Source organism: Hypanus sabinus, chromosome 2, assembly GCF_030144855.1.
Source record: "Hypanus sabinus isolate sHypSab1 chromosome 2, sHypSab1.hap1, whole genome shotgun sequence".
Taxonomy (NCBI): domain Eukaryota; kingdom Metazoa; phylum Chordata; class Chondrichthyes; order Myliobatiformes; family Dasyatidae; genus Hypanus; species Hypanus sabinus.
Window position 1 is genome coordinate 47,723,247 of NC_082707.1, and position 25,100 is coordinate 47,748,346.

General features: G+C 39.0%; 1 protein-coding gene across 4 annotated transcripts in view; it reads left to right on the top strand.

Annotated features, from left to right (window-relative positions):
- Positions 1-22,197, top strand: part of mfsd8l1 (major facilitator superfamily domain containing 8-like 1) — a 93,427-nt gene extending 71,230 nt beyond the window's left edge. For all 4 annotated transcript variants that reach the window (XM_059945640.1, XM_059945659.1, XM_059945664.1 and 1 more), the window contains 3 exons: positions 5,758-5,888; positions 6,510-6,621; positions 21,692-22,197. In XM_059945640.1, the coding sequence (XP_059801623.1) occupies positions 5,758-5,888; positions 6,510-6,599 (221 nt within the window). In that variant the 3' untranslated portion in view covers positions 6,600-6,621; positions 21,692-22,197. The remainder of the gene's footprint in view (positions 1-5,757; positions 5,889-6,509; positions 6,622-21,691) is intronic.
- The last annotated feature ends 2,903 nt before the right edge of the window (positions 22,198-25,100 follow it).

Below are 25,100 nucleotides of genomic sequence, written 5' to 3' on the forward strand. Positions count from 1 at the left end.
TACTAAAACCAGCATCAAGGCTATAGTCGTTCAAAAAAAAAACTACTGACTCTACCCATCCCATCCTGCCTGAGCAATAAATGCATCCATGCCAAGGATGCTCATGAGTATATTAGATAGACAAGACTCTCTAGTTATTGTGGCCAGCAATGCAGTGATATGATTAACAAAAAAGTGTTTCACTTCTGAGGTTTTATCTGATGTGCTGGTTCTAAGCAAATCAATTAGAAAAACTACTTTTGCAGTAAGGATTCTGATAAAGTATAGCTTTGTTTCTCACTCTTTTGTAATAGAGCTCTAACCAGCTGGTTCATTGTCCCTATTTTGCATGCATACTGTAAAGAAGAGACAGAGGGTAATGAGGAATACAGTCTACTGTTCACCTGACTTGATTGAAATTAAGATTATCGTGTTGTAAATTATGTAAATTCATTTGTGTTGTAAATTCTGGTGGTGATTGGATGATTATTGAAGAAATTAATATGTTAAACTTGTACCTTGAATATGGCTTTCACTTGGGACAGTTGTTATCTAAATTAGGACTTGTATAGGGAAAGCATTTGAAGAATATCTCATGTACAGTAATAGTGAGTTAAACAAGTCAGTTTATTCAGGTCAGTCACTATCGTGAAATGGCTTCTCTCAAGAAAGTTCTTCTGCACAAGCTATATTCCATTCTCCATTTGTTTATTTCAGTTGCAGCTGGCTATGTCTTGTAATTTAATTGTTTCTCAATCTAAGTGGTACCTTGTCTTTTTGAAGTGACCGTTAAGCTATTTGCCATCACTCCTTTCTAATGTCTATGCTGGGGGTAGTGGTAGAGGCAGATACATTTTGGACATTTAAGGGAAAGTTGACCATATTGCAAACTTCCCCATTTTTCTTATAATCCAAAAGATTCCTCCTTCAGATTCAGATTCAGTTTATTGTCATTTAGAAACCATAAATGCAATGCAGTTAAAAAATGAGACAACGTTCCCCCAGGATGATATCACAAAAGCTCATGACAAAACAGACTACACCAGAAAATCCACGTAACGTTTGGCAATCCCCAATCCAGAGTCCGGAGAGGCTGCTGTGTATTAATATCGCGCTACCGTCTAGTGCGTTCCCCGGAAAGGAGCTCCAAAGCCACCAGACAAAAACAAGACCAAAAACTAAAGCTACAAGACCTGCACAAAACCACATAGTTGCAACAGTGCAAACAATAGCATAATTGATTAAAAAAAAACTATGGGCACAGTAAAAATAGTCCAAGTTGTTAAAGGACTGAAAAAGAAATCACCACAGTTTCCACAAGTCCCCAGGGTCCCGACAGACTCGCCATCCCACGCTGGCGGCAGAAGGGAGTACCCCCGCTATGGACTTCAAGGCGCTGCCTGACTAAGCTTCGCAGACGCAGCACACAATGGATGCTCCATCGAAACCAGCCTCACAGGCGCAGCGCACACAGAAAGCGACCTGAGTCTGTTGAACCTCCGAGCCGACGACCATCCCCTCCGGCACAGCTTCTCCGAGCACCATCCTCTGCTGTGCATATTAAGACGACCCCGCCAACGGCCATCGGCAACGCGACCCCGAGGACTGGGGGCCTCTTCTTCCCAGCAGAGTCCCGGACCTCGCAGCAGCAGTAATGACGAAGGTCTTCCTGGACTTTCCTGATGTTTCTCCATGCTTCCACGTCCGTTTTCAATCGATAGTGATTGCACATGGCACCCCACTTCACAAATAACAGATAATCAGTTCTGGAGTGGCCGCTGCAAGCTTCGTCGCACCGCCATCTTGGATCACATCAGAGACCCAAAATTGATGAGACTTTCATCATTAGTAATAGTGCTGGGGGAGGGTTATCATGTGTCCTGACAACTTCATGAACAGGTACAAGTGCGTTAGATAGTCAAGGCACCTGAATGTTATCAAGGATTTAGAATTGTGTCTTGCTATTTGGGTACTGTATTTCAAAAACCTACTGTCCACCAGAAAAGGAAACATAATAGTTAAATGATACACACACCGGGAACTGTTACTCTGAGGACCTTGGAAGTCACATTTCACAATTTTCTTTTTCCCTGTTTATCCATTGAGTTTTGAAAGTCAATGGTCAAAACATTTATTTTGAAAATATTGGTAGCTTTGAAAGCATGTAGACAGGATGAATGAATGGATGGGTGTGAGGAAGCCATTTCTCATTACATGTATCATTGTTTTGATGTTTTTGTGGTAATGGAATTGGTGAAGACCCCTTAAAGCAATCCAGAGTCTTCTGAAGATGGTTGTCATATGCTGCAGTGATGGTGATTAAATCTGTACACCTAAGGAATAGCATTGCTCTAGATGCTGCTAGCCAAGATCTTATTGTTGCCTTCACTTGGTACTTCCAGCTGACTTCTTTGTCTCCATCTGTAAGATAACGAATAAGCGAGTGCCATGCATTTAAATAGATTATTTTAAAAAAGGGCAGAAATAAATTTCTGGCCAATTTATGTCTATAAAGCATACACATAATATTGGCAACAGAGCCAACACAGTTCTATTATTCTTTCTTGGTAATTCCAAATGATTTGCTTCTTCAAAAAGTTGATGTAATCTTCCTAAGATCCTTAGATTCCATAAAGCTCCCAGAGAATTGGAAAATCCTATATGTAATATCTTAATTTAACAAATAATAGAAACAGAAAGTAGGAAGCAATAGTCAATGTAACATGAGATCTGCCATTGAGAAAAGGCTTGGATCCAATGTTGCGAAGTAATAGCAGGGCATATAATAACCCACAGTATAATCAAGCAAAATCAACATTTTTATGAAAGAAAAGTTGTGTTTGTTGGACTTGTTAAAGCTTCAAAGAATGCCAATAAGGTAGACAAATAAAATGAAACCAGCAAAAGGGAGTGTTTTTACAATATCCAGATGGCGTTTGATAGTGTTTCTGGAATGAACAGATGGTTTATTAGAAATGTTCAGTACATTGGGCTGGTACTCAGAGTTCAGAAGAATGAGATATAACTTTATATAATAATAACTTTAAGTATGTAATTCTCATGGGATAGTTTTTCTCTGGGGGATTATAGGTAGAGGGGGCATTGATGGCATTCTTGGATATAGTAGATTTGTGTTGCTGTAGATTGTATTTTTGCTTCTATTTTTGAAGATATAACACTGAACTCTAGCCCTTTGTGGGTCTCACTCTCCACTTTCACCCTAACTCTCAGATGTAGATAAAAGTATCACCTATATCTTTATCTAAACTCAGTTTTGCAAAAATCTCAATGAAACACAAGTTGGGCTGCTAATGACTTAGTTTTGTCATTGTACTGTAATTTGTCCAACATCCACTGTATTTTAAAAGGTTTTACTTCATAATCCTAATGGCATTTCTAACATTATAAAAGGCTTGTTGATTAACTGGGCAGCACAGTGGAGTGTCTAGTAGATCTGCAGCCTCATAGTTGTAGTGAACCTGGTTCAAACCTGAACTGGGCTACATGGATTTCATAGAGTAAAACACTGCAGCTCAGTACAGATTCTTCAAACCACGATGTTGAGCCGACCTTTTAACTACTCCAAGATGAACCTAACCCTTTCCTCCTACATAGCCCCCCATTTATCTGTCATTCATGTGGCTTTCTAAGAGCTTTTAAATGTCCCTAACATATTTACCTCTATCCCCACTCTGTAAAAAGCTTTTCTCTGACATACCCCCTAACCGATCTTCTGATCATTTTAAAATTGTGCCCCTTATATCTGCCAGTTCCACTCTGGGGGAGAAAGACTCTGGCTATCCACTCAATCTGTGCCTCTAACAAGTCCTCTCTCATTCTCCTTTGCTTCAAAGAAAAATGTCCTATTTCAATCAACCTATCCTTTTAAGACATGCTCTCTAATCCAGGCAACATCTTGGTAAATCTCCTTTGCACTCTCTAAATCTTCCACATCCTTTCTATAATGTACAGAGAGTACAGAGGAGATTTACTAGAATGTTACCTGGGTTTCAGGTCCTAAGTTACAGAGGAAAGTTGACAAAGTTAGGTCTTTATTCTTTAGAGCGTAGAAGGTTGGGGGGGGGGGACGATAGAGGTATTTAAAATTATGAGGGGGATAGATGGAGTTGACATGGATAGGCTTTTTCCATTGAGAGTAGGGGAGATTCAAACAAGAGGACATGAATTGAGAGTTAAGGGACAAAAGTTTAGGGGTAACAGGACGGGGAATTTCTTTACTCTGAGAGTGGTAGCTGTGTGGAACAAGCTTCCAGTAGAAGTGGTAGAGGCAGGTTCGATTTGATCATTTAAAAAAAAATAAAATTGGATAGGTATATGGACAGGAAAGGAATGGAGGGTTATGGGCTGAGTGTATGTAGGTAGGACTAGGTGAGAGTAAGCAATTGGCACGGACTAGAAGGGTCGAGATGGCCTGTATCTGTGCTGTAATTGTTATATGTTATATATGTGGTGTCCAGATTGAACACAATATTGCAATGGTTTTACTACATTACCTTGTGGCTCTTGAACTCAGTCCCCCGACTAATGAAGCCAACACACTATGTGCCCTCTTAGCCACCCTATCAACTTGCATAGCAACTTCAAGAATCTATGAACGTGGACCCCAGTGTCACTCCATTCCTTCCCACAGTAAAGAATCCTATCACTAACCCTATCCCTTCAAAATTAATCTTCCATGTTGAGCTCCATCTGTCACTTCTCAGCCTAACTCTGCATCCTGTCAATGTCCTGTTGTAATCAATGACAGCCTTCCACACTATCCGCAACTCCACCAATTTTCATGTAATCTGAAAACTCATTGACAAACCCTTCCACTTCCTCATCTAAGTAATTTATGAAAATCACAAAGACCAGATCCCCTGCCTCCTGACTTTCTGAATGAGAATACACCACATCCACCTCTCTACCTCATCAATGTATTTTGTCACGCATTCACAGAATTTAATCAGGCCTGTGAAGCATGACCTATCCCTCATAAAGGTATCCTGACCATCCCTAATCAGAGAATTCTTCAGTAAATGCTCATAGCTCCTGTCTCTAAGGATATTCTCCAATAATGACCCCACTGGTCTCTAATTCCCAGGGGTAACTCTCTTTCTCAAATGAAGGAATAACATTTGTTTCCCTCTAATCATCTGGTACTACTCCTGTAACCAGTGAGGACACAAAAATTATTGCCAGTGGCACAGCAATTTCTTCCCTTACTTTCCATAGTTGCCATCCATCCCATCCATCCCAGGAACTTCTCTATCCTAATGTTTTTCAAAAGTTCCAACACGTGCTCTTTGTTAATGTTGAAATGTTCTAAAATATCAGCCTTGTTTTATGCTGTCCTCACAAACATCAAGGTCCCTTTGGTGAATTCTGAAGCAAAATATTCATTAAGGATCTCAAGTCCTCATAACGCTGTCCCACAATTAAATGTTTCCCATACCATCTGCATTTCCCTGGGCTAATCTAGTTTTCTCCCAATCCTAAAAGCATGCAAGTTGGTTGGTTAATTGCCACTGTAAATTGCCCTTTGGGCATAGATAAGTGGAGGTGTCTGTGGCAAATTGATGGGAAAGTGAGGAGGCTTGATAACAAGTAATGGGATTGCTTTATGATCCTACATAAATCTGAGATGCCAAAATAGCTTCCTTCTGTGTTGTAAGGAAATATTGAAATATGAATGATGTGCATGTCTTGACATTAGAGTCTAGGTTATCTTTTATGTGTCAGGGTTTAGCTCTGAAATGTTTTCTTTATCTTTTGTAGGATTCAGTCAGGGACTGCGTCGTTCAATAGGTGGAATTGCCACAATAATGGGCCCTATGTGGGCAGGAGGTTTACTTAACAATCTTTATATAATGTTAGGAGTCATGATGGGTCTTCTGATACTTTTAACTGTAAGTAAAATGAAAACTGGAAAACAGATTTCACTATGATTTCTTGTGTGGCACGGCTTATAACATAAATTGGATATTGATTTACAAATTGTAGGTTCTGAAGACTGACAATTGTATCAACTTTTATAGTTATTTGAACAATGGTAGTCCACCCAACCCACTTCAGGCAACTATCATGAATTGTGCTTAACAATATGTGAAGAGTACATACAACCTTGAAGATCATATTTTGACAATTTGAGTGAGATTCTGGAGACAAATTGTAGTCGGAAGTAGGACCATTGGTTAACTGTTTTTAGTACTCTTCCTTCAATTCACACTGCCAGAGCTATTTTAGGGTTCCTAAATCATGTTCTTATTATTTTAGACATTTAGAGTTTTAGACCAATCCTGGCACATAGAGACCTGCTTCTTGCTCAACCATAGATAGCCATAAGTGTTCATTTATTTATCAGGGTATGGAGAAGTTAATTAATTCAAAAAGCACCTGTGTCATTTTGCCAGAGGTATTTTTTTTTTGAGGGGGAGGATGAATAAGCCAAGTTTGATTAATCTTATGCAAATAGTAATGGTATTTATATGAAAATAGCTGATTTTGCCTAACTTTGTTTTGTGTTTCAGGTGATGATGATATTATCATACAGTTATTTGGTTGAACCAGCCCCAACACTGACATCATCTGTGAACAGGAGAAACAGGGATGATGATTAAAGTAATAGCAAGAGAGCACAAGGTAAAAAAAAACACACTGTGCTTAGTCAATGCTGAGCATAGGGCTCAGGAGTTCCAGCTTCAGTTCCTGCTTTGGGGGTCACTTGGGATTGCGCACAGCTTGTTTTATCTCCAGTTAGATAGGTTTTGATATGGCTATTGAAGGAAATATGCAAACTGTAGACTCTTCCATAGATGGGGCAGATGGTGACAAGCAATGCAGTAGTTGGGTAGTTTGTGAGCCAGTCTTCTCCTCTCATCACTTTCCCAGCCTCTTAGTGTTCAAGGTACATGGCCTTGTAGTTTTCAATACCTTGCAGAATGTTCTTTATCATGCTCATCTTGCAGAGTCCTATTCTTTTTCTGCAACCAATGTGGAAATCAGGGACAGGAGATGCCTGTCAGAATGGGTGTGTCTATAGTTTGTGAGGTAGCATACTCTTTCCACCAGCTTCTATGTGCCAACTTGGTAATTTCTTCTTATAATAGACCTCAGAACAACATTTTGTTTGGTCTGGTCTTGGGTATGACTAATCTAGCCGATTGAGCGTAACCACACCTTCAGTAACATCTCCCTTCGAGTGAATTAGGACAATTTTGCAGAGACTACATTGGGTTTTATTTTTCGCCAGCTCCTTGAGATGTCTGCTATAGGTAGTTCAGTCACAAAGGAATATAGGAGGACAGGAATCACAGCTGCTCAGTAGATCATGAGTTTTGAGCCTTTTCTGGGTTTTGATCTTCAAATATGCCTTTCTTTGACTGACCAAAGTTTTTGTATGCGCATTAGAGGCATTGCTGAATTTTCACACCATTTCTTCAAAATAAACTTCTGTTTTTTTTTTGTGTAATTGTTCATCATTCTTCATAACTGGATATGGTACACTGCAGAACTTTAAAGTCATCTATTCAGCGTTCAAAGTAAATGTATTATAAAAGTATGGTTATGTCACTCTGAGATTCATTTTTTGTAGGTATTCACAGTAGATGCAATGAAACACAATAGAATCAATGAAAAACTACATACAAAGATGGGTAAACAACCAGTGTATAAAAGCAGACAAAATATGCCAAATAGAAAATAAATAATAATAATAATCATAATAAATAAATAAAATTGAGAACATGAGTAGTAGAGTCCTTGGAAATAAGTTCATAGGTTGTGGAATCAATTCATTGGTTCTGGAACTTGATGATTGAAGAGTATTAACTATTCCTAAATCTGATAGTGTGGCTCCTAAAGCTCCTTCCTGGTTACAGCAGTGAGAAGAGAGCATTGCCCGGATGGTGGGGGACCTTGATGATGCAGGCTTCATTTTTGTGACAGCGCTCCTTGTAGTGCTTAATGGTGAGGAAGGCTTTTTTTGTGATGGACTGGGATGTATCCACTACTTTTTGTAGGTTTTTCCATTCATGGGCACTTTTGTTTTCTTTTGAGACCATGATGCAACCAGTCAGGACACTATCCACTGTGCATCTATATGCTTGTCAAAGTTTTTGATGACATGCCAAATCTATGCAAATTTTGAGACAGTTTGAGGTACTGTCATGCCTTCTTGGTAATGGAACTTGCATGCTGGTTCCTGGATGGTCTTCGGAAATGATAATGCCAAGGAATTTGAAGTTACTGACCCTCTCCACCTCCTGATGAGGTCATCCCCTTATGAGTTCATGGCTTATTGACCTCTGGTTTCCTGCTTCTGTAGCAAATAATCAGATCTTTGGTTTTGCATTAAGTCAGAGGTTGTAGTGGCAGTATTTCAATCTCACTTCTGTACACTGAGTTGTAACCATCTTTGATTCAGTCAACAATAGTGGTGCCATCAGTAAATTTGAATATGGTAATAGTAGTCACTTAGAATAGAATACAACTTTATTGTCATTTCTCAAGACAATGAGATTGCAGTGCTCCTCCAGTCCGTGCAAAACAGATATTTACAATGTATTTGGTATGGTTTAATTTAAAAAATATATATCCCATATTTACATACAGCAAATAACTTTGATGATACATAACTCTCAAAGGCCATTGGCAAACTGGGGTGTAGTATTATTCAACAACAACAGCCCCTGAGAAGAAGCTGTTTTTCAGTCTTACTGTCTTGGTTAAGACGTTTCTATATCTCCTACCATATGGCAGGAGATACAACAGATCTACCAAATGCCCCTTCCACAGTTTTGTAATATAAGCATGATTTGGGGGTCATACTCTTGTATGCTCACTGATTTAAATTTGTTTTTCTGACTTATTGGTACTGTTACGTATCCCGTAACTGGATAACTTACCAGCAAAGATAGAGAGATCCGTTGAAGTCTGATGTCACTATTGTCAAACGTTTTTATTTGAAAAGGGGCACAAAAGTAAGGTTAATACAAACATTCAGATAATGCACATCGTCAATACTCAATCTAAAGCGTGGGTATAGTAATAATCATCATTAAGAAATGAGCTCTACTGCTGTCTAGGGGATAATATGTTGTCCATTGGAACTATAAAAGTCACTCAGAAGTCGGCAGGCTTCAGCCTTTTGGGAATCGCTGGGTTTCACGTGGGGCGACAGAGAGAGAGAGAGATTGGGGAGAAGAGGAAAGACTTGCTGGGTTCTTTATGAAGCTTCCGTTGAATCGGGGGAGCGTGGGTTCCCCGTCCCCGATGTTAGTTAAAAGCGGTTTTCCGTGATTCCAGCCACAAATTCCAATCCCGGAATCTAACCCACGTGGCTTCCTTCAGAATGGCTTCCCGCTACGGCGGGATCACTCTCGTGTCTTCTTGCTGCGTCTGAAGGGGCTGTCCCCCTTAGACCCTCCTTTATACTTCCTCACGGGGTCGCAGGTGTCAATCAGGTTGGGATGATGCAATCTCTCTCTCAACCAGCTCACTTTGCCTGAGGGCTTTACACGTGGTCTCCATGAAACAATAGTCACAGTTGCCTTATTTGGCATCCCGGTGGAACGTGCTATTCGGCACGTTTCTCTCTCTCCCACTTCCTGTGTCTATTCAGCACGTCTCTCTCTCTCTCTCTCTCCCCCCCACTTCCTGGGTCTACTGACCCCCCCCCCCCCTCAATGGGTGCTCTTGCGATTCTCACAAAGGAGGGGGCTGGGATCATAACAGTATTAAGTGAAGAATGTTGTAGACTAAGTGGTAATTCATTGAAAGAGAAATAAATTCAGAACCAAAATTAGATCTATTATCCCTGATTTATTTCTGTGAAATTTGTTGACTGTCAGCAGTAATACAGTGAAGACACAATATTTCCATAAAAGTGAAATCAGGAACAATAGGGTGATTATGAGCTCATGGGCTGTTCAAAAGTCCCATGGCAAAGGGGAAGAACCTGTTCCTGGATTATCGAGTGTGCGTCTTCAGTCTCCTGTTACTCCTCCCCAATGGTAGTAACAAGAAGAGGGCATGTCCTTGATGATGAGGGTCCTTTGTGATAGAAGCCACTTCTTAATTCATCATCTCTTGAAGATGCTCTTGATAATGGTGAGAGTTGTGCTAACGATGGAACTGTCTGAGTCTTTAACTGTCACAATCACGGATTCGGCAGTGCAGCAGATACAATTACGCTTGTGAATATGCACATGTCAGATAATTATTATTTCATTGTAATGGTATTTAACTCCATTCTTTTCATCATAGTGCTTGCCTATGAATACCCTTGTGCTGTTCTTTCCTGTTGCTTGACTCTGGCCGAGAGGAATTACGATGTTGGTATCTGGCAATTTCTGGCTGTCAAGGAGGCCCTGGAGGAATGGCAACACTGGCTGGAGGGGGCAGAACATCCATTCTTGGTCTGAACAGATCACAAGAACCTCTCCTACGTTCAGGATGCAAAGGGACTCAATTCTTGTCAAGCTCAGTGTGCTCTCTTCTTCTCACACCTTCAATTTCATCCTCCCCTTTTGTCGATAGCAAGAATATAAAGGCTGATGCTCTCCCGGCAGTTCAGTAGAACTGAGGACAATGCTGATCTAGAGCCCATTCTTCCTTGCTTGTGTATTGCTGCTCCGGTGATCTGGGGAATAGAGGCAGAAGGAAGGGCCGCCTAACCGTCAGCCCAAGACCAGGTGGGGGACCTCCCAACCAGCTGGCTGTTTGTCCCTGCTGTGCTGCATTCCAAAGTGTTGAAATGGGGTCACTCCTCCCATCTAGCTGGACATCCAGGATCTCAATGGATCCAGCAGTTTATAAAGAGGCAATTTTGGTGGCCATCTATTTCCCAGGACGTCTATGACTTTGTATCTGACTATCCCACCTGTGCTCAGAACAAGGCATCACGCCAACATCCTGCAGGTCTGTTAAGTTCACTGCCTGTGTCCCACTGCTCCTGGTCCCACTTCTCAGTAGATTTCATCACTGGTCTGCCCCCATGTAATGGAAACACCACCATTTTGGTAGTCGTGGATCGATTTTCCAAGGCTGCCCATTTCATTGCCCTCCCCAAGCTCCCATTGGCTCATTGAGACTGCCAAACTCATCGTTCAACATGGCTCCACAGCTTTCTTCAAGACTTAATGTCTGATCTTGGATCACAGTTCGGTTCTTGCTTCTGGAAGGCTTTCTGCTCTCTTGTAGGAGCCACGGCTGGCCTCTCATTTGTTTCCACCCCCTATCCAATGGCCAGACTGAAAGTGAACCAGGAGTTGGAGATAACCTTACACTGCCTTGCCATTCCTAACCCCATGTCTTGGAGCTCCCAATTGATTTGGGTAGAGATCACCCATAATAGCCTCCAGTCGTCCTCCACAGGTATGTCTCCTTTTGAATGCCAGATGGTATTCCAGCTTCTGCTCTTCTCTGATCAGGAGATTGACGTAGGAGGTCCTGCTGCTGAACAGCTAATCCAGCACTCCAAGTGCACCTGGAGATGAGCCAGGGCTTCTTTACTGCGTGCCCAGAAACAACATGCCTGGCCAGGAGAGGACGTCTGGTTGACATCGTGTGATCTTCCCTGGAAGTTGAGAGCCACAAATTGGCATTGCCCTACGTGGGATCATTTGTAGTGGAAAAGGCTGTCAACAAGATGTGGTATAGATTGCGTCTGCCAGCATCACTGAAGATCCACTCAGTATTCCATGTTTTCCAGCTCAAGCTGGTTACTACCTCTCCCCTGTCCTCAATCCCATCTCCCACTCCTCCCCGCTTGGTAGATGGTTCCCTTGTCTATACATTGCAATATCTCCTGACACCTCGCTGGGTACGTGGTAAAGTCCAGTACCTTCTGGATTGGAAAAGGTATGGTCAAGAAGAACATACTTGGATCCTGGTGAAGGATGTCTTGGACAAGTCGTTCATCCGGGACTTCCAGCAGGCACAGGTCTGTGGTGCCTCAAGGGCTGCACTTAGGGAGTAGGCCCTGTTACAACCATGGATTTCGCAGCACAGTAGATATGGCAATTGCGCTCATGAATATGCACGTCAGCAAATTATTATTTCATTGCGATGGTACTTAACACAATTCTTTTCATCATGGTGCTTGTCGAGAGCTGAGCAAAGCACAGCAATATTTTGCTGCCTGCATTCACTTGGCCTTGCCTGATATATTGGACTGGTGGGTCAACTGACTCTGAAGACCAGCAGTATTTGTTTTGTATTTAGTTATTCCTTTCAGCTGCAGTGTTGGCTTAATTTTCCATTTGAAAGTTTTAGTTAATGGCCCTGTTTGGCCTAGTGTTTATGGTTTTCTTTTCCTTCTAAATCTGTTCGCATTTAAGTCTGTGAACTATTGACCCCCTTCAGCATCCGTTGCTCCGCACTTGGGCCATATCCAAGTGTAGTGACAGCAACTCTGTGTAGTCCCTTGCAATCCTGTGTATTGGAGCCTTCATAGCAGGCTGTGATGCAACCATTCAGGATGCTCTCCACAATATATCTGTAGAAATTTGCTGGAGTCTTAGGTGATAAACTAAATCTCTTGAAAATCCTAATGAAATAGAGCTGTCTTCAATATGTTGGGGCCAGGATAAATCCTTAGATGTTGACACTCAGGAGTTTACCCTCTCTACTGCTGACCCCTCGGACTTGTGTGTGTGTTTCCTGATGTCTCCTTCCTGAAGTTCACAATTAATTCTTTGGTCCTGCTGAAATCGAGTGTCACCACTCAACCAGCTGATCTGTCTTCCTCCTGTACAATTCATTGTTGCCATCTGAGATTCTGCCAACAACAGTGGTGTCATCAGCAAATATAGAGATGGCATTTGAACAGTGCTTAGCCACATAATTATGGGTGTACAGAGATAGAACAATGGGCCCTTAGCATTGTCAATGATCCTTTCCATCTGGCCAATAATCTCTGATCCAGGTGGTATTGTAGTATTAGGACAAGAACTGTTAGGATGACAAACAACTTCCTCCCTCAGGTCGTAAGACTATTGAACTCCCTGCCACCACCCAAGTCTTATCATGTGAGAAGGCCCAGTACTGTTATACTGTTGACTTTATAACTTGTATCACATATGGATGTTATTATTTGTTAATTTATTTGTGGTAATATGTAGTGGGTTGTGCACCTTGGTCAAGCAGAATGCTGTTTCATTTGGCATTTAATGTTTGCGCGGTTGAATGAGAGTAATCTGAACTTGAACTAAGTACCCATCCTTGAGATGTGCCTGGGTTTATTATAAATGAGGAGGTGATGTTATTACTGATCTGCACAGACTGTGATCTTCTGAAAATGAATTTTAAGGATTCTGCTGTTATTTATGACCCATAGACAGGTTCAGGAATGTTAGATCTTGATTACATGCATTCCATTTAGTTCAAGGGTATCCTTGTACAATGATAAGTAAGGCATTCTGAGTGTGAAGATAACATTTATCTGCATTTAAGAACATCATCATGGGCAGATATATTTGCAACAGTGAAAGAGAGCTCAACTATGATTGTACACTTCTGATGAAGGGTCACATTCTAAAATGTTAAGCTTCTCTTTCTACAGATGTTGCTTGGCTTGTTTGTCTTCTATTTTGTTGCAGATTTTCATCAATTTCAGTTGATTTTCATGTTGCGTCCTCTAGTTATTTCTCAGAGACTGCTGTGTAATTAGTCTAGTAATTGTGTCTTTCAAGATTTGCCTGATAGGGTAGTTAATAGAGCTAGAGAATTTCTGAATTAGGAGCTGGAGTAAGCCACATCACTGTTTGAGCCTGCTCTGCTATTTAATTAGAATATGGATTATCTGACTGAATCTACATTGCAATCTTGTAACCCTACACCCCTTGATTATCAAGATTAGCAATAGATTGAAAGATAAGGGTTATAAAGAATGTACATAAGTATTTTGAAGCAGGAATAGGCCTCTCAGGTCCTTGAATTCCTTAGCAATTCAATATAATTATGCTGGATCTGATTTATCTTTCTCTATGTTCACACCTACCTGCAGTAACCTTTCACCACTGCTCTTTTTTGTAATTTATTTTTTTATTGAAGTTCATCAAACAAACATTTCCATAAGATGTATTTCAGACATTGTACATGTATATCATATGATCGTATATATCACAAATCTCCACAAAGTATTTATCTGAGGTAAAGAGCAGAAAGAAAAAACAAGCAAAAGGAAAAAACTATGTACAAGTAAGGAGTGATCTTTTTTTTTTAACAACATATTGATTTGTGAGAATAAAATCAGGCCTATGAGGCATTATATAGTTAAACCATTTTTCCCAGTATGAATCAAATTGTTCCAGCTTATGATTAACAGATGCTGTTATCTTCTCCATTTTGTAAATGTCCATTGTAATTTCCATCCATGTATTTAAAGTTGGGCTCTCCTGTGATAACCATTTCCTAGTAAGAGTCTTTTTACCAGCCACCAGCAGTATATTCATTAAATATTTATCTCTTTTCAACCATTCTTGAGGTATATACCCAAAATATATGGTCTTACTCTCTAAGAGTATTTCACATTTAAATATGTCTTGTAGGGCATTGTGTATCCCCCTCCAATAGTCTTTGATAACAGGGCAATCCCAAAAAATATGATGATTTGCATTTTGATTTCCATAATTTCTCCAGCAAACAGAGAGATTACTATCATAATAGGATTTCTGAGAGGGTGTAATAAAATATCTTATCAAGTTTTTCCATCCGAACTCCCTCCATTTCTGTGAACTGGTACACTTCCATTTTACCTCCATATTATTGTCCATTCTTCCTCAGATGTAATTATCCCTCCTTCCTTCTCCCATTTTGTTTTAATGTACGAACTCGAATGTGTTTTAAGATTTGACAACCCCTTATACATGCTTGAAATGATTCTACTACTGTTATCTGAATTATATGCTTTTCTAAATAGCTCTAACAAACATGTACTTGCCTTGTTTACATTTTTAAGCGTCTTATTAACATATTGTCACATCTGTAAATATTGATAAAAATCTTGTTTTTCTAATAAGTGTTTCTCTTTAAGCATTTCAAAACTGAAGAGTGTTCCTTCTTTCATTATGTTGCAAAGAACTGTTATTCCTTTAGCTGTCCAGTCCTTAAATCTAGCATCTAATTTATTTGGTGTAAAATCCGAGTCATATGCACACCATTTAAGAATTGCAATATTTCCCTCTAGATTATATTCTTTTATAGTAGTTTTCCATATTTTAAGAGTCAATTTCACCCATGGGTTATCAATAGTATTTATGTACCTTTGCAGGTTGTTGTCAGCCAAAATTGCTTGTATGGGGATGGGAAGTACCCGCTCCTCAATGTTTTTCCATTGAGTGTCATATGATGGGTTGCACCAACATATCACAGCTCTCAACTGTGCTGCAAAATAATAATCTCTAAGAGAAGGCAAGCCCCATCCCCCCTTTTCCTTTGCTAATTGCAAAGTTTTGAGACAAATTCTAGGCCTTTTACCCTGTCAAATATACCTTGCTAGCATCTTGTTCCATTCATTGAGTTGATTTTGATTAATCTGTATTGGTAGGGTCTGAAAGAGATATAACAGTCTGGGCAGTATATTCATTTTAATAGACTCAATCCTTGAACTGAGACTGAGAATAGGAATCAGGCTCCATCTTGCCACATCTTCCTTAATTTTTTTTTATATAAAGGCTGATAATTACATTCTGATAATTTTGCCAAATCTTTTGGCATAATGATGCCCAAATATTTGAAAGACTCTGTTTGCCATGCCCAGGGATATCTACTTTCAATTTCTCTTGGTGGGCTATAGTAATATGAAAATAATTGGATTTTATCTATGTTGATCTTGTATCCTGATAATTGACCATATTGTTCAAAGGATTGCATCAATTTAGGTAAAGAGTATGTTGGTTGCCCTAGATAGATGAAAGTGTCATCTGTGTAAGAAGCTCTATCCCTTTAATAGTAATTCTGTTATCTTCATTTTGTCTGATGTATTGAGCTAATGGTTCCAGATATAATGTGAAGAGTAGCGGTGATCATGCGCAACCCTGTCTCCTTTCTAGAGTAAGACTATTTGATAAATATCCATTGATTTTAATCCTAGCAGTAGGATTGTCATATAGTGTCTGCATAGTTTTAATAGTTGTGTCTTGGAAACCAAATCTATGTAAAACTCGGTAAAGAAAATTCCAATTAACCAAATCAAATGCCTTTTCAGCATCCACACTTATCACTATTGCTTCAATTTTATTTTTTTTTTGTATGTGATCCATAATGTGAAGTGTCCTTCGTATATTGTCTTGTTTTTGGCGTTGTCATATAAAACCTGTCTGATCGTTACGTATCAGTACAGGTAGAAACTCCTCTAATTGTTTGGCCATGATGGAGGTAAATAATCTATAATCTACATTAAGAACGGATATTGGTCTAAATGACCTGCATTCCGTTTTATCCTTGCCTTCTTTCGGTATAGCTGAGATTATCGCTTCCTTCCAACTGGGTGGCATTTGTGTGTTTTTTTAGAGCCCAGTTCAGTGTGAGGAGTAAAACAGGAATTAACTTATTTTTAAATTCTTTGTACCACACTGCAGAATACCCATCTGATCCTGGTGACTTGCTTAATTTAAGCCTACTAATGGCAGTTTTTAATTCAACTTCAGTTATGTCAGCAGTCATCATTCTATTTTGTTCTTCGCTTAAAGTGGGTAACTCTAGAGAATTCAAGAAGGTGTCAATTTGGGTTATGCTTCCCCATGGAACTTTGGAATATAGAATTTTGTAAAAACACTTCAAAAGCTTCTTGAATTTCACTTAGCTTTTTTTTTAATCATTTTCATTCTTGGATCCCTAATTCTATGAATTGTATTTTCTGCTTTCTTTTTTTTTCAGTTTCCACACCAGTATTTTCATAGATTTTGATCCACTTTCATAATGTCTCTGTTTCAGAATCATTAAATTTTTCCTGATTTCTTGCATAACCAAACTATTAATTTCATTCCTAATTCTTTTAATCTCCCCTAATGTATCCTGTGCAAATACAATTTCTGTTTTTTCTCTAGTTCCTTCAGCCTATTTTGTAATTCCTTTGTTTTATTCCTTAATTTTTCTCTTATATGAAGATATCACTATAATTTTCCCTCTTAAGTTGGCCTTCAGAGTATCCCATAAAATGGGAGGTGAAACGTCTCCATTTTCATTAAATTCTAAGTAGAGACCAATTCCTTTTTTAATTTGTTCATTAAAGTACGGATCATTGAGTAGACTTGAATTTAGTTTCCAAATAGTATTCTTTGGTTGTAGATCAAAATCAACAGATAAATATATAGGTGCATGGTCACTTACATCTATTGTCCCAATTCCACAGATGTTCATTTTGTCTTTGTCTTTTCCAAATGTTATGAAATAGTCTATTCTTGTATATACAGAATGAGGAGCAGAATAATGAGTGTAATCCTTTCTGTCGGAGAAAAGGTCCCTCCATATATCAATTAAACCAACATCCTCAGAAAGTGTATTAACTTTCTTATGTGAAGATTTTGTTTCATAGGTTTTTCTATTGGAAGAGTCTAAGTTTGGTTGTAATTGTAAATTTAAGTCTCCCCCACATATCAGGAGACCTTCTGTTTCCGCTATCATAATATCAGTAATTTTCTGAGAGAAACTAGTATCACTTCCTGGGAGTGCATATGTCTTTCCCCTTTATCTCCCATTTCGAATACTTTTTCAAAATTTAGTTTACTTGAGATAAGAATAACAACTCCTCTCCTATGTCCTGATTTATATGAAGAGAAAAACAATTTAATGAAGCCCATTCTTTTTAGTTTTCTATGCTCATTATCACTTAAATGAGTTTCCTGTAAATATACTACATGGGCTTGTTGTTTTTTCATTTTGGATAAAATTCTATTACATTTGATTGGATTTAATAGCCCATTGACATTAAAAGAAATGAATTTTACTTGTCCTTAGCCATCTGTATTTATCTGTCAATGTATCATTGAAATTAGCGAATAAAACTTAATCGATCTACTCCCTGAACAAATAAGAACCAAAAAATGCAAATAATAACAAAAATGGCAACGAATGTGTGATTCCAAGGCTGAGGTCTCTAGTAGATGACCCTGTGTTGAGCTAGAGGAAATGTCTAGCTGTGGGGGATAAACCCCTCCTACTTGTGAGTTGAGGGCCCCCATTGCAGTATTCATAAAAGTCTGAACAAATCCATTACACAGAAAAGATTTCCCTTTGTACTCCTCCTACACACACACACACACACACACACACACACACACACACACACACACACACACACACACACACACACACACACACACACACACACACACACACACACACACACACACACTCTCTTTCATTTTGGTGGGGAAAAAGGAGTAAGTGAGTGAATAAAGAATAACAACTAAGTAATATAAAATCCACATTATAATAAGTATTTCTCGAGATAGGTATATCACTGTCTACTTTTGCTTCCGTTTAGCTTCTCAACATTTTTAAAGTTAGCCAAACCTTATGGCTCTTCTGGAGGGGATGAGGACTGTCTTTGGGAACCTCCCGGTCTCTTCCTGATATATTTCTCTCGGCTTCCTCCCATCTCCTGCCTTCTCAATTCTCGCACTATTTCCCAAGCGGAGCGGGATAATCCTCTGTCAGGCTTTCCGTTGGTTTGATCATGCTGATGGGCAACCCTCTGGCCTTCGTGTCTGTAGTCGCCTCTTCCACTATCTGGTACAACTGCATCATAAAACACTTGAAGTTTAGCAGGGTATGAAGTTTGAAATCTAATCCTTTCTTGCTTTAGTACTTGCTTTACTTTAGAGTATGCTTTTAAGTTTCTGCAGGAACGCGGTGGAGGGGGGGTAATCTTGGTCAAAATATAATAATTTATCATCTAAAAACACCCTCTTCTGACCCCAGGCCCTTCGTAGAATCTCCGCCTTGGTACTGTACCAAAGGAATTTAATTATTATTGAGTGTGGCTTATCTGCTCTAGCTTGGGTAGGCTTCGGGACCAGCACGCGATGCGCTCTCTCGATTTCCAGCTCCATAGCCGAAGGAAGCTCCAGCGCGTCCTGCAGTAACTTTCCGACAAACTCCATCATAGACAAGTCCTTTGCTCCTTCAGGAACGTTGTATATTCTGATATTTTTCCGCTATGATCTTCCCTCCAGGTCAAGCAGTTTACCTTCTTGGTGATTTAATATTTTTATTGTCTTACTCAGTATACGTTCCATGTTTTGAACATGATCTTCCACCTTCTCAATTCCAGTCTCTGCCACCGCTATTTTATGATTGATGTTGGGGAGCTGTGACTTAATATCATGCAGCTGACTTTATCTTTCTGGAACTCCCTTATCTCTTTCAAAATTTCGATCATATTTGCCATTTCGCCTGAACGAGGCCCAGCGTCTGCCTCGCTAGTGCGCGGTCGGGTAGGAGAGCAGCTCGCTGCACTGCTTTCGACCACAGGCTCCGCAGTGTCGCTTTTTTAATTTCCATTCTTTTTCCCCATTCTTGCCCCTCTTTTCAGTTCAAATATTTTTTGAAAAATACTATATTTGATGGTTAACGGGGCTTAATACGCATTTTTCCGGAGGAGCTAATAACTTAAGCTGCCATTCTCAACAATGACGTCACCGGAAACCCTTTCACCACTGCTCTGAGGAAGAACAATCCGAAAACTGAAAACACACGCAAAATGCTGGTGGATTTCAGCACATCAGACAGCATCTATGCATCTACAGAATCTCTTGTTCTCCACGATTCTCAATCCTCTGGGAGAGAAAAAAATACACCTCATCTGAGTGACCTTTTAACTTTTGATACCTAGTTCTAAATATCTTTTCCATGTTAATCCTGTCATAAATCCTTGGGACCTTGAATGTTGCAATAGAATCTCCTCTTACTCTTTCAAACTTCAGCAGATGCAACTTTAGCCTGTGTAGTCTTTTCTCATAAAAAAAATCCTCCCCATTCCAAGCATTAGTCTAGTTGTCATACTGCATTAAAACAAAAGATATGCAGATGCTGGAAATGTGGAATAAAAATTAAATTGGTGAAGATACTCAGATGATCAGATAACATCTTTGAGGGAAAAAAAAGAGTTCTTTCTGTTGAAAGATTTTGGACCTGAAGCACTAACTGTTCTTGATGCTGTCAGAGCCGCTGGCTGATGTTTCCAGAAATTTCAGTGATGTTAAGTTTAATTGATGAGCAGGCAGGGAATAATTGTTCCTTTGAAATTGATGGAAATGAGAGGGTTGATGGGGGTGAGAGGTGATTTTGGAAGTGGTGTTAGTATGAATTGGGTGTTGGCATGAGGGTTATGTGCAAGATGATGCCACAAAAATATGAAGATGAATGAAAATTTACTAAATTGAACCTGTTTAGAAAGGAGAAAGGATTGAAGAAAGCAAGATTTGGGAAAATGGGTACACATATGGGAAAGGAAAGAAGAATTGTCTAAATCAAGGTATTGGAAAAATAATTGTACCAAATATGAAGACTATTTCTGAATTTCTGAATATTCATGAATGAATGGGCACTTGTATACTGTAGGAGAATGGGTGGCGAAGTGGAGATGCGCCTCTCAAAGGAGGTGTAAGGTGCTCCTTCCCACCACTAGAATGTAGGTTACCCTTGGGCAAGAGGTAGCACCTCCTTAGCCACCCGCCCCCCAAAATCATGGTCACCTGAAGCCATGAGAGAAGTGGCGCAAGCCCTGGTTATATGACCATTGATTTCAGGCAGACAATCTCTGAAGTGTATTGATAATGGCTGGGGTCAACCACCTTGTAAAGACACTGCCCAGAAGAAGACAATAGCAAACCATTTCTGTAGAAAAGTTTGCTAAGAACTATCATGGTCAAGGCTAGACCATGGTTGCTTATATCATATGACATGGCACATAACGAATGAACAATATAGGAGAATGAGAGACAGGTGAGGTATTTTGGTAGAAAATGAAGACCTGTAAAAGTCTTGATTAAAGATTAAAGGGCATGTTCATATATAGTCTACATGCAATAAGCATGTATCTTTTTTAACATGAGAGTTACCCTTTCCATTGATAGTTAGACTGTGATGTTGTTCGGTAATATGCCTTCACCACTCATCCATAAACATTGCTGCTATGGTTGCTCCTCCCTTTGCTAACGCATATCGGTAAAGCATCCTCTAATTCAGGTTTTAGTCATGTGTCCTCACTTAATTCTGTGATCTTAGAAAAAATCTATGTAATTGGATTTTGTTGTTTTAACTTCACTGACTTTTGTTTTGGAAGTATCTGGTACAGGTTTCCCTTTTCCAATCACTGAATTGAAATTTAAAGGGAAAGAATTAAACCTAAGTATCCTTAAACTAGTGTTTTTAAATTTGCTATGGTAATACTCCTCTATCAACCTGCAACAATGTAAAATCTTCATTCTCCCCAAAAAAATAGAATCTGTATGAACAGAGTAATTGAGTTGTGTTAATTGCTGTGATAGTATCCAGCGATTCAGATATAACAAACTATTCAAGCATTTTCCATTTCATCACCTGAAACACGATTGAATTACTGATTTCAATGTGCTCCCTACTGGTGATAGTTCATCTATGCTTCGTCATATTCTGATTTATAGGAATTTGTGTTATTGATTTTATTGAATGAAATTTGTCAAATATTAATTTGCACAATATGTATCTTCTCTTCCCTTTCCAGATCTCTGATATTGCTGTGTTGACTCATCACGTGTCACATAATATGTGCAGCTGCTACCATATTTAATGCGAACATTTCTGTTCAGTCGGCTTTTTGTATATTTTGGTAACTGTACAAACTGAAAACTTGTCATAAAGTGATCAGGTAAACTGTAGAAAAGCAATATAAAATGTGAGCAAATGAATGTCATCCTGTTCATTTTAGGTCTCAGAGGAGTATATACTTCCTAGATTGTATTTTTTAAATTATAGGCCATGATTTTGAGTACATTTATTTTGAAATCACCGTTAAGTTAATTGTTTTTAAGATAAAAGCACATTTCTCATTTAGGTGTCAGTATATATTAATAATATTCTAAGACTAAAGAAAGTAAGTGTGGATAGATGTGGCACTGTGAAATCATATACTTTTCAGAAATGCATTTAATGAATTATGTTTTATATTGAAGTTGGCACGGCTTTGTTTGAAAAAATACTTCCTGAAATAAATAAGTACTTCAGTTCTGATTTCAATTCTCTTAAAGAATGCTAACAAATTTAACTGTCTACTTTAAACAAGAAGTATAAGTATTCACTGTTCTTGCCTTAGTGAAGCCAGCTAGAGGTGCTATCATATGGAATCAAACCATGGAACCAGAACACCTTGTCCATTCTGACCATCAGATACTAATCTTATTTACTGGCAGTCAATCCTTAGCCTTCTGTGTCATGGTAATTCAGGTGTTACAGTGAAAGGAGTGTTAGCATCGCTTTGACAGTTGAAGACCAGAAATAGATTTGTCAACTTTACTTTCATCTGGGCCTTATCACAATTCAGTATACAGTTTCTGCTAATACGAAGCTGTGCCTCATTGCCTAAAGCTACACAAAACGTACCAAGATATACAGTGCATTTAAAAAGTATTCACACCCCTTGGAAGTTTACGTGATTTATCGTTTTACAACATTGGATCACAGTGGATTTAATTTGGCCTTTTTTTCACACTGATCAACAGAAAAAGGCTCTTTCGTGTCAAAGAGAAAACATCTCTATATAGTTATCAAAATTAATTACAAATAGAAAACACAAAATAATTGATTGCATGAGTATTTACCCCCTTTAATATAACACACCAAATAATCACTGGTGTAGTCAATTTGTTTTTTTTAAAGTAACATAATCAGTTGAATGAAGATCAAGGTGTTTCAATTGACTGCAGTAAAAATACATCTGTATCTGGAATGTCCAGTTGTTGGTGAGTCAGCATCCTGGCAAAAACTACAGCATGAAGACAAAAGAACTGTCCAAGTAACTCCATGAAAAGGTTCTTGAAAAGCACAAGGCAGGAGATGGATATAAGAAAATTTCCAAGTACAGTTAAGTATCCCTTGGAGTACAGTTAAGTCTTTAATCAAGAAATTGAAACAATGTGGCAAAGCTGTATATCTCCCCAGAGCAGGCCGTCTTCAAAAACTGAGTGACTGTGCAAGAAGGGGACTAGTGAGGGAGCCCTCCAAGAGATCTATGACAACTCAGGAGGAGTTGCAAGCTTCAGTGGTTGAGATGGGAGAGACTACGCATGCAACTGTTGCCTGGGTGCTTCACCAGTCACAGCTTAATGTGAGAGTGATAAAGAGAAAGCTACTGTTGAAAACAACCCACATGAAATCTTGGGCTAGAGTTTACCAAAGGCATATGGGAGAGTCAAGTCAGCTGGAAGAAGGTTCTATGGCCTGATGTAATTAAAATTGAGCTTTTTAGCCTTTGGAATAAACATTTTGTTTGGCATAAGCCAAACACCCCACATCATCAGAAACACACCATCCCTCCCATGAAGCATGGTGGTGACTGCATCTTGTTGTGGTGATGCTTCATTGTCGTAGGACCTGGAAGACTTGTAAAGGTAGAGGATAAAATGAATTCAGCAAAATACAAGGAAGTCCTGGAGAAAAAACTGATGCAGTCTGCAAGAGAACTGCGACTTAGGAGAAGATTTGTTTTCCAGCAAAACAATGACCCCAAGCATAAAGCCAAAGCTACACAGGAATGACTTAAAATCAACGAAGTTAATGTCCTTGGGTGGCCAAATCAGAGTCCAGATCGCAATCCAATTGAGAATTTGTGGCTGGTCTTGAAAATGGTTGTTCACTCACAATCTCCATGTAATCTGACAGAGCTTGAGCAGTTTTGTAAAGAAAAATGGGGAAAAATTGCAGTATCCAGATGCGCAAAGCTGATAGAGACCTATCCAAACAAACACCAAGGTGCATCTACTAAATATTGACTTGAAGGGGTGAGTAATTACGCAGTCAATTATGTTTAATAATTGTAATAAATTTAGATCAATTTGTAGAAATTTATTTTCACTTTGACATGGAAGTGTCTTTTCTCTTGATCAGTGTCAAAAAAGCCAAACTGAATCTACTGTGATTCAATGTTGTAAAACAATAAATCATGAAAATTTCTAAGGGGAGTGAATACTTTTTTAGGCACTGTACTTCAAAGGCCAGAAGAAAAAAGGGACACATTTATATTTCTTTATAGGCTTTATTTTGTAAATAGCTTCCTCTGAGTCACCAGAATCATAATCGGGTTTAATATTACTGGTATATGCCATGAAGTTTGTTGGTTTGTGGCACCAATACATTACAATGCATAATAATAAAAACTATAAATGACAATAAGAGCTATATATAATAAAGAAGCTATATAAATAGTTTAAAAAGACAAAATTTAGCTTTGTGGGCCGAAGGACCTGTGTTGTGCTGCAGGTTTTCTATGTTTCTAAGTTTGCATAAGGTAAGTCATACAACATTCCAATTTCCTCATCTTCTAAATCAATATAGTATTTAGTGGATTTGTCAGGGTTCTCTTTTACAGTTTTCTCTTCATGTCTTTCCACTGAAACCGTACTATTGTCTGACTTCCAGCTTTCAGGCAGTCTACACTTTCTATAATCTTCTCTCAAACTCCTCTAGTGTTGCTGCAAACACTATATGGATAATCCAAGTACGTAAGTACTTCAAGCAAGTCCTTGGCTCTAACAGTCTGCTCCATGTCACGTTGAAAAGTAGCTGGTGCTCCTGATATGCTCTGTGGCATACTTTCAATCTGAAAAAATCAAGAGGAGTATGAATGCTGTCTTCTGTTTATCAGATTCGCTCATTTATATTTGGTAATACCCCCTTCTTAGATCCAACACACCAAACCATTTGCTTCCACTTAAGCAGGTCAGAGCATCCTTGATCCACAGAACTGCATATAGGTTTGGAATTGTACTTCTGTTCAGTGTTCTTTGGTCAACACACATACATTTTTTTCCTTTTTTCCTCACAATAACTATAGGCAACGCATAGGGACTTGACTCTGTGATAATTCCAGCTTCTTGAAGTTTCAGCAGGTGCTGCCTCATATCTTCAACCTCTGCTGG